Source organism: Pempheris klunzingeri, chromosome 21 (genome assembly GCF_042242105.1).
Source record: "Pempheris klunzingeri isolate RE-2024b chromosome 21, fPemKlu1.hap1, whole genome shotgun sequence".
Lineage (NCBI taxonomy): Eukaryota > Metazoa > Chordata > Actinopteri > Acropomatiformes > Pempheridae > Pempheris > Pempheris klunzingeri.
Window position 1 is genome coordinate 13,828,642 of NC_092032.1, and position 11,007 is coordinate 13,839,648.

The following is an 11,007-nucleotide window of genomic DNA, read 5'->3' on the forward strand; positions in this document are numbered from 1 at the left end:
CTCTGTATCCTCAGTGCGAGGTGTGTTTCTGCTGTCATCAACGCTGAGCCCGGCGCTTCAATCACTGCGCTGCCGACACCAGCAAAGTCAAATTCGATGGAGACGTAGAACCGAGCAGAGATCTCCTTGCTTTATGCTCAGCTGTTAATGGGGTGAGTTATTTCGGGATATGAATCGTTTTCTTTTCAAATAAGAAAAGCCGTGATTTTGTTTTAATGATTGTTAGGTGAGCATTAAGAAGTGAGGCTGTTTTTTTGTTGTTGAGATGATGTGTAACAAGTGTCTTTGTTGATAGTCATCTCTAACCAGAGTCAAGAGCAGACAGGTAACCTCGTGGGACATGGGAGCTCCTGAGGGAATCCTAAATATTTCAAGTTATCAGTCTGGAGAGTTTGTTAAACCTCTGAGAAACTGTGATTTTTAATACCTGATGCACACGTGAATGTTGTGAATGAGTAACAGGAGCGTGTTTGAAATGTCTTACATTATATTGTTTTTGACACATGTTCCACCAAAGTGTTGTAAAGCTGCTGAGAACACACCAGTCAGGTTAAGGGGCTTGCTTTATGCTGTCTTGTGATATTAGTATCACCCAAGCCACATCTATGTGCCTTCCATCCTCGCAGCTGAAGACATCAACCTCTGAAGCCTCAGAGAAACTCTCCTTGGTGAAGATTGTATAACAAATGAGCCACGAGCGTTTCAGAATGAAAAGCTGCACATAAAGGGAAACCCATTCACCCTCTCGCTGTTTTAATCATGAGGTTGTGACAGCCTGTTTGGACTCAGAGATGAAATGAAACCGAGATGTCAGTCTACTTGTTACCTGAATCTGCCACTGGCGGCCTTCAGTGCTTTGCTGTCAACTGTATTTATCAGCAGGCTGATAAATGCAAAGAAGTGGCAAAAAAAAATCATGAATGAGAAAGAAATAGAAATAAAATGCAAGCATGAGCAGGACTTGCAAATGACTATTATTTTGCTACAAAATTACAGATATCTTTTATGGTCTAGAAATAAACTTAATTAAAAAAAAACAAAACATGCAAGAAATGTTAATCTAAGTTTGTGTCTTGGTTTCTGCAGCATCTGGTACAGTGTGGCTCACTTGCAAAGGCTTGTGAAGTTCAGAAAGGGTTTTAGTTGCTGCTTAATTTGCTCATTTTCAAATTATAATGAAACATATGTGGATTAGAAATATCTCCCCGCTGCAGCTCTGTCAGGATCAGGAACATGGCGATTCTTCACTGCCACGGTGTAGGATGTGTTTTTCACTTCTGCCCTCCTACAGACGTTAAAAGTAAAGGCATACTGACCTTATGATAGGTAATGAGCTGTTAATCGCCCTCTTTCTCTGTTCAATTTCTCGCAGTTAACTAAAATCCCCACAAGGCTCTTGAGCAAATATGCCCAGTGAACCATCTGTCACTTGCAAGTCTCAGGATAGTGACCAACCTGAATTGACACATTACCCACACAGTTGTCAAAAAAAAAAAACTCTGAAAGATAGACCTAATCGTATTCAGTAATTATCCTTTGAACGTGATACCTATCTGTCTATCAGCGTCTCTCTGCCCTCTCCTCTCACATATGCAGATAAACATTTGCATGTGTTTTTCTGCATCTTTTTTCTGTGTGTGTGTCGGTCTTTCACAGACAGACTGACAGCTGCTGTTTGAAGGAGGGAACAGGCATGTTTGATTGCCTTTTCCCTTCATAACGGTTGTTCAATTTCATGGCTATTAGGCTTGTTAATAGGAGCAGTGAGAAGAGAGAGCTGAGGGCCTATCAGTGTGCTTGGTTGGACCCTTTGATTAGAGGGTATGGTTCGTGATGCTAAGAGACAGTGTCACATGTCACATAAATACACCATCTGACAGGGACAAGGCTCGGATTGTTATTACCCGTCAGGCCTTATTGATGAGGCTCAGTGATTGATAACAAGCAGATCAATCCGGCACAACCCACTGGGTGTAAAAACATACATGAATAAAGTATTTCACAAGGAACTCTGGTGTATTTAAAAAAAAAATTCTTTCTTGTTGACTCTCTTGGAGAATAAATCAACACGTCCGTGGAAATTCAAGAATCGTTTCATTGATTTATTCATCAGATTAATGCCTCAGTAATACAGCCAAAAGTAATCTAATTACAGGCCAAACAATCACAAGAATATCATCTTATTGATTAAATGCAGCAATTTAAATCAAACTCAATTAGGGCCATTTATTTCACTGAATTATGTGCATTAGTTACACTAATTAAAGACACTGCCACCGCCTGAGCAAGTCCTCCAGATCCTGCCATCACAATGTCAAAATGAATGGTTACATGCAATATTCAATATTACAGGTAAAACTCTAAGTAAGTGTGGTGTGGTAGATACACTGGGTCAAGGTGAGAAACTGTGATTCATATTTTTAAGAAGGCTGAGAGAATTGTTAGAAGCAGGAGGTCGTAGCAGTAGGTTTAAGCAGGGGGAGTAGTTTAAATGAAGCATTTATAAATAAGAAATTATGATTAATGATTAAAATTAACATCTTACGAGATTTTCAAATCAGGCACATCTGATTATATTTTCCAAAATGTGATGCATGAAATCAGTATTGCTCCAGTAATGCTGCTACAAATTATTACTGTCTGAGTCAGATGCATCTTAGTTATCTTAACAATGTATTCTGGACCAAAAAAAAATGAATTTCTAATGTCAGACAGCTCCCTCTGTGTATTTTTTAGTTTGTAGACAGTTGAGTTATATAATTATGCCAATTGTTATTAAGTTGGTATATTAATTATAAAAGTATATTACTGTTGTAAGTGATAAAGATCAATGCCAAACTTTAGAACATCCAGCTGACAGACAGTGTAAGTAGTCTGTGATTTGAAATCCATTGTTTTTGCTCCATTAAACATTGTTTAGTGTAGACTTTGCAACTTGCTGAGTCTCTCCTGTGAATGTACTGATAGAGCTGGCATGTCAATTCTTTTCTTTTGTGAACCTGAAACAGAGACAATCCTATGTTATTACAGAGTTTCTCTCCAACAAACCCTTCTTTAAAGTGAAAACAACCACTTAAAACATATAACTTCGTGAAGTTTACCAGAGAGATCTCTCTATAGGATATTATTGAACGAGTGTACAACAAAGGCTCCACTTAAAGCTGTTCATTTTGCAACAGAGGCCTGACTTAGATGCAAATCAAAGGACAGCAGTGGGATTATGAAACTGAATATTTATGGCCCTTTCCAGACCTAGAGATGTCCCAGAGAACTTTTTAGCCTTTTTAACAGCAGACAAAATTGTTGTTGAAAGTTGCGGGCAGGTTGCTTGACAGCTGTGAGAAGTACTTTTTACTATAGTGAACAAATCACTCTCTGGTGAACGCTGCAGTGATGTATGCCAGTGCATTTACACAATGGTGCAATTCAGCAGTAAAACCTATTATTTTCTGTGAGCATTGCATATTTAACCTTTAGCATATATTGTCTAATTTCATAGAATTCTCATAGATACCAAAGGAGTTGTACAACAATCACATTAAAGTAGTTTGTCCCATCTTGTCTCGTTCCACTGCAGAATGCATCTACTGTCTGCAGAAACTGTCTCTGAATCGTCTTGGCCCTCGGCTGCGGGGCCGTGAGCAGCTACCATGACATATCCCAACACCAGCGTATTGACAGCCAACTTCAGTGGAGCTTTGGACGGCCATGACTCCGGGGGAAACATCAACCGGCCCTTTTCTGTTTTCAGCGTGCTCACTCTTACATTACTGGCTATGTTGGTGGTGGCCACCTTTGTGTGGAACTTGCTGGTGCTGGTGACCATCCTGAGGGTGAGGACATTCCACCGGGTGCCCCACAACCTTGTAGCCTCCATGGCCATTTCCGACGTGATGGTGGCCGCCCTGGTCATGCCTCTCAGCCTCGTTCATGAGCTGAACCGCAGGCTCTGGAAACTGGGCCGCGTGCTGTGCCAGGTGTGGATCTCCTTCGACGTGCTCTGCTGCACAGCCAGCATCTGGAACGTGACGGCCATTGCGCTGGACCGCTACTGGTCCATCACCAGACACCTGCAGTACACGCTCAAGACACGCAAAAAGATCTCCAATGTGATGATAGCACTCACGTGGCTGCTGTCCTCCATAATTTCCCTGTCGCCACTCTTTGGCTGGGGAGAGACCTACTCAGAGGGGATGAAGTGCCAGGTGAGCCAGGAGCTGTCCTACACGATCTTCTCCACCTTTGGAGCATTTTACCTGCCGCTTTGTGTGGTGCTGTTTGTTTACTGGAAGATCTACAAGGCTGCCAAGTTTCGGATTGGCTCCCGCAAGACCAACACAATAACACCCATGGCTGAGGTGATTATTCAGTTTCCTTTTTTAAATCCATTTTCTTAAAATAACCCCAAAGTCACCATATCATAATCCTCTCCTGACAAGGTATTGGGTAATACTAATGGGTACTAACCAGGGACGTGCGGTCAGGGGAGGTCATCAACCTCACCTGCCCTCATGAGATGTATACTAATGATAAAATAAATGTTTGTCCACTGATGTGTGCTATAAATGCAATTTCTGTATGATTCAAATAATTTCAATCATTTTTATAATCAAAATCGCTGTATTTTGCGTATTTCCTGTTCAATTACAGCGTAGGTAGCGAGGTGAGGCAGCACAGAGCTGTGCCTCACGTCAGATTGCACAATCCCTTGCAAACTGGGTTGAGCGTGTGCCTTTTGCTTACTTGGTGTATGCTACCAATGTAATGCTTTATTAAAATGTTTTTGTACATTGTAGACATTTTTATTATATGTCCTCACTTTCCATATAATAGGTAATGTATTTCACGTATGTCTATCACTTATTTAGTGTTAGGATCTGACATAAAGCCGCACTGAAAAGACATAAGGTGAGGCAGGCAGTAGCTCTGCCGCAATGAAGAGGGCGTACGTGAGCTCACGTTTATTGGGAGGCATACTGAACCGCTATACATTTTACATTCTTCCTTGGCCCAATATGTACCTGCTATGTGTGTGGAAAGAATGCTGATATGAGATATGAAACATAATCGGTAGTTGGCAAATATATTGGGTGCATATATTTGTAAATCTGACTCTGAAAGAGTAAGTGCCTCTCCAGCCACAAACCTCACCGCACGTCACTGGTACTAACGTGTTTTGAGGACAAATGAGCTGTGTCGGCTAACACTGTACTTAACATGTTATCATGAGTGTTCTGAAAGAGACACCCAATACTATGACAAAGTTCAGCCTGTTGGAAAACTTCATCAGCCCAGAGACTGAGACAGAGATTCACCCAATACAAAACATTCAGAGCACTTAGATCAAGCATGACCTTAGACAGCCCAGGGTTAAACATGTGTGACAGTTCACTGCTAGTACACTCCATAAACAGAGGAAGTACATCTTTAACATATACATAACAAGAGGGTCTATGGTCAGCATCTCTCAAGTAGAGAGACAGCTGCAGAGATTGGGCTGGTAAAAAAAAAAGTAGAGCAGGTTAGTGCAGCCAGAGGAGGAGACTTGCCAAGCTGTCAGGCTTCACAGTCTTCAGTCTCTGGATGCAGCATCAGGTTTCTGTTAAAAACTACCACATGAGAAGAGCAGCTTCCTAAAGATTACTATGCCTTTTGAGAGGTATTGTTTCAAGTGCTCACACTGGGCAGGAAAGGAGGAAGGCTGTGACATGGGATCAGCCACAGCAACAAGTGTTCAGGCGACTCACAGAAGCTTGGATTGGAGAAAAGCTTGAAGCCAGTTGCATTTTGTTCCAGGAGACTGACAGATGTGTAAACCAGATTCGCCCAAATTGAGAATGTGTTGCAGGAATATGCAATTTACTACATGGAGTATAGGCCCGTGAGAGGTTCCAAACCGCATCTGGTGGGCATGGACAGATTGCGGCTTATCATTGATCACGAGCCTCTTTTGTCCTTGATTAACAGTGCAATGTCAGCGACTCCTGTTCAATGCCAAAAGCAGAATATGCATCAGGAAAAACACTGGCCATTGCTGATGCATTGTCACGTAGTCCAATAGCCAATAGAGAACGGCCAAAGGAAACTATATGAAGGTCTAAAATATCTGCTGATATTAAGTGCATAGTGGAAACCTGACCTTTGCCTGAACTGACTATGGCAACAAATAGCCACAGACATGTGTCAGTACAGAAGTACAATATTGTGATGTCAGTCTATTGCTCATGTCACATGGAAATCTTGCACCTGCCTACTAGCACATCTGACAAGGTTGTTAAGTCACCAACCTAAACAGATTGTCAGAAATAATGGTCAACAATAGATACGTGAGAACTGGAACAACTTTTGCAGAGAGTATGACATTGTGCCTGTCACATCCAGTTCTTCAACCCTCAGGGACGGGCACATGCAGAGTGTGCGTGAAGATGATTCATTATTAGCATTAATATAGTACAGAACAACACCAATGACAACACCGGTGCAAAAGCTAACAACTGCACTCCCTTCACTCAGACAGATTCTGGTCCCTGAGTGGCTCTCATCAGACACACAGGCTAACCAACTGCAGCTGTTTTACTTCACACAGAGAAAAGGACTTGCCAATCTTACATTTTGTCCTATTAAAGTTGGATGAGAATAAGATATGAAGAGGACCAGCATCTATCATTGGGGAGAGCTGCAACTGAGAACACAGAGACTGAGAAAGTAAGCTCTGAGCCAGAAGGAGCTGAAACACAATATCAGGGCTGTGGTCATGGACAGAGCAAGGTTAATGGGCTTAACAGAAACACAGCAGTAGGGCTGACAGTAACAAGGTCTGCTAGAGTTTGTACACCTGCACGTAGAGTTGAGATGTGACGGCAACGTAATATCAAGCTGAGGAGGAAAATCAGAAATTCTGGCATTCTTTGTTCTGAATAGAAGGAAAAGTTAAGAGAAATCAGATCAAATGGTTGTTTATCTTGACACAGAAGAGGGTTACACTGTTGATGAAAAGCCTGTCAGTTTCAATGTATGATGCATTAAGGTGTCAGTAATGCTAAGTCTAGAGAGAAAAAAAGTTGTTCGCGTGTAATCCTGTAACCTAGAGAGGGATATGCCCTAGTATTGGGTAATACATGTTGATGGACACTCCTTGAAATCAATCAGCGTACTAGAAAAAGCAGATACACAGCGATGAGCGATAGGTGAGTCAGCAAGGATGGTTATTTATGTTGAGATACCGTTGGGGAGTTAATAAACTACATGTCCTGAGTATTATTTCACACCCCTCATATATCAAATGATCAATATTTCTCCTCCTGCAACTGACTGATGCGCCTGACCCAGAAATATGGATTGCCGTGCAATTATTTATTGTGTTGGCTGACGAGCTATTCAACAGTAATCAGGGAAACACAAGTATCCAGTGTATGAGCATACGGACTAATAATTGAAGCAATCCTGCTCATCACCGCCAGCTTGTTAATGTGCGTCAGCAGAAGGTAGAAGGCTATAAATACCACCTCCAACATCTTTAATGGGCCACTGCACCTTCCTGGCTGTGGCGTTTCTCTAATCAGCAGACAAAAGGTCTAGATCTACTCCGCAGGCATTAGCAAACATTTAATCAGCCAAAATTTCCCTGTGAAAATTCAGTCTGCCCCCACTTTTCACCTGCCCTTATGGTTTGAAATGCTATTTGAAACCCCCCCTAAAAAGACCTCAGTGATGGAGATTACACCACTTTTAGACATCTTAGAGCAGACACCTTTTTCTGCCACCTATGAAAGGCTACTTATGAAAATGACGGAGCCTCTGAATATTCTGAATATTCTGAGAATTTGGCAAGCATCCACAGGAAAAATACATGTTTCACAAAAAATACACAGTGAGGACTCTTTTTTCTTTTCATTTTTGTAATATATGTACTTGTAAATTTCCCCCAAATCCTCAAGATACCCCTTAGTTATACAAGTGTGACATCATTTGGCCTGAAATTAGGAACTTCTGATTGGGAAGGAACAACTTTTACTGCTTTGATAGTCTGACTTTTAATGTCAAGTTCCATCAAACAGGCAATCACTCTCGAAGCTATAGCAATTAAATGAAATATGTTTTATTGGTTATTTTGCTTTCCTCAGACATACCCGCACTTAGGGTTAAATTATACATATCTCGTTATCCAGCCAAAGTTTATTTTCATCATATTCCAGAGTACATTGAAGAGTCGAGGAATCAAGGGCTCTGTAGCGCCTGCACGGAGTTATGATGTGAGCGATGGCATCAACATCCAAGACAATAAACCTCCTGCACCCTTCCATCAACAACACCCACTGAAACGCATTAAGACACACACACACACACACACACACACACACATACAGACACATGCCACCAGAAATAGAGTGTATTGGTAGCTAAGGTGCACAGATTCTTGGCCTAGATGCACAAATAACAACTAACACTATAGTACTGAAAGCCATGAAATGTATAGCTTCAGAAAGCAGTTAATGTCACCGCGAATATGAAAACACAAACATTGTTGTATTATGTTCTATCTCTCGCAAAACAGTCTAGCTTTCTGACTCAGTTACCTGATCGTTAACACATTGAGTACACTTGTTTGTCTGTCTTGAACACTTGCACCCTTTTTACATATGAAAGAAGCAGAGACATGAGAGAGACAGACAAAAAAACAGCCATTCGTATCTGCAGGTGGGAGATAGTCCTCAGCGGAAAAAGGACAGCACGAGTTACAAAGTACGTCACTTTGCACACTCAGTCCTTTTGCAGACTGTGGGTCTCATCCTTTCTACTATTAGTCAGAGTTTAGTGAGTCCTACCTTCTTAGTTTTAAAGCACATCATAAGCTCATCACTGATCAGCTGTATAAAAGAGGATCTAGACTTGTGTGGCCATTTCAGCCACCTCGAACATGATGTTGAGGTTTGAAACTTCCTTTCCAGCAGCCCTTTGCTTTTAACCTTCGGCCTCTGCTGCAAATGGATTTGCTTCATGCAGCTCATCAGTTATAGGCCATGCTGACCCGTATTGATTCAACTAAATTTACTCCAGAGTGAACAAGTTTCTCCATCCATTTAGATGCTGAACAGGACAGAGCAGAACAGTGTTAGTCTGTGCACTTTATTTCCAACTCATTTAGAGGGACGGTTCGTCTTTATAGAAGCTGTTAGACTGCTGAATGACCCGGCCGATTTCACCTGATAAACAAAACATACAGTCAGCCTTGAGGTGTGCTAGGCAACAAATAAGAGAAGAGAGAGTCGGCAGATTAATGTTGACATTTTCTTTTTCCTTTTCCCAGCTGTGCAGTATGTTCGTGAAATGGCACAAAATGGACTGCTGTAAAATGCAGATTAAGAAATGGCTCTGGCTTTATGTTCTGTCTTGTGAGCATGTGTGTGTGTGTGTGTGTGTGTGTGTGTGTGTGTGTGTGTGTGTGAAATGAAAGGCTAAGCTTAGGCTTGTCGATCCACCTGTTGATTCACACTTCTGTTCAGCAGCCTATAATCCATCTTTTGTTGAGCAGCCACAAAATGTCCACTTCAGCATTTTTTTTCTCATGAAGGACGAGGCCCACATAGTTAAACATACAGCTCGTCCAATTCTAATGCTACACAGGTTTGTCTGATTGATTAATGAATCAATGGAGTAAGTAATTTATTCTCTGATTGGCTTCTTCCAAGGTAAAGGAGGAAACACAGCAGCCCCAGATGGTTTTTACTGTGCGCCACGCCACCGTGACCTTCCAGACAGACGGGGACACGTGGCGCGAGCAGAAGGAGAAAAAGGCGGCGCTGATGGTGGGCATTTTGATTGGCGTGTTTGTACTTTGCTGGATTCCCTTCTTCATCACGGAGCTCATCGTTCCACTGTGCTCCTGTGACATCCCGCCCATATGGAAAAGCATCTTCCTCTGGCTGGGCTACTCCAACTCCTTCTTTAACCCACTCATATACACCGCCTTTAATAAGAACTACAACAACGCCCTGAGGAACCTCTTCTCCCGGCAGCGCTGAGCCACTCTGCGCGCTCAGCAGACACACTACACCAGCATGCACTCCACAGTGTAACTCCTCCAGACAGAAAAGGCCACAGCTGTCTGTGTTCGTCCCTCCAACATCATTCGGACTGTAGATAACCAGAAACTGTGTCTGAAAAACTGTTTTTAAAAATGTGTTGTTTTTGTTTATGTCTTGTTTTGTTAACTACAATGCTGAGGTAACCTCACAGCTGGACTGAGACGGGTGTCTGAGCTACTGTATCCACAAAGAGTGGAATAAATTGGTCTTGTTGTGGCAGCAGCGGATAGAGCACGGTCTACATGTTGGTTTCTTTCTGTCGTTTCAGGCTTATTACGGAGAGATGGCATGTTAACCCCCTCGTCAACTGTTTCATCATCATGTGTGAGACCGCTGGGAATGATGAGATCTGGAAGAAACTGACTAAAAGAGCCATGTGAAAATAATACCATGGACAAACTGTGGGTCCTTTACTGAACTAGACAACAAAATGCTCATCATCATAGATAACATTACAAGCCGGGATACAGGGTTGATCATAGACAAAAAAAATGTAGGACCTGAAAGCACTCGAGTACGGTAATAAAGTATTTATCGACCTCCACCATATAGACAGGTACACGTGAACTGCCTGCACATGCAGTTACTCATTCATTCATCTCTGATACTAGCTAGCTATACACCAGCTCTCCTTGTGCATACACCTACACAGTCCCAAGCCTTTTATGAAAATAGCAGAACAAGTTATTAATTCCATCATTTTTGAAAAGATGCATTGTTGCTGCAGCCATGGATGATCACATCTAACTCCGGGCACATGCCATGAGGTACAGAAGATGTGTGGATATCATTAGATTTGCAGGTATTTCATAAAGTTTTTCAAATCATTATCACAGAACACTCTGGAGACGTCAGTAGGAATAAAAATGGAAAATATAAAATAGGGACATGTGTTGTTGACTCCTCTTTTTCCTGCACAAAT

General features: G+C 41.9%; 1 protein-coding gene across 1 annotated transcript; it reads left to right on the plus strand.

The window, feature by feature from the left end:
• The first annotated feature begins 3,476 nt into the window (after nucleotides 1-3,476).
• Nucleotides 3,477-10,678, plus strand: htr5ab (5-hydroxytryptamine (serotonin) receptor 5A, genome duplicate b). The gene is made up of 2 exons (XM_070853191.1): nucleotides 3,477-4,358; nucleotides 9,690-10,678. Exons 1-2 carry the CDS (start codon nucleotides 3,651-3,653, stop codon nucleotides 10,020-10,022), a joined length of 1,041 nt encoding a protein of 346 aa, XP_070709292.1. The 5' UTR covers nucleotides 3,477-3,650; the 3' UTR covers nucleotides 10,023-10,678.
• The last annotated feature ends 329 nt before the right edge of the window (nucleotides 10,679-11,007 follow it).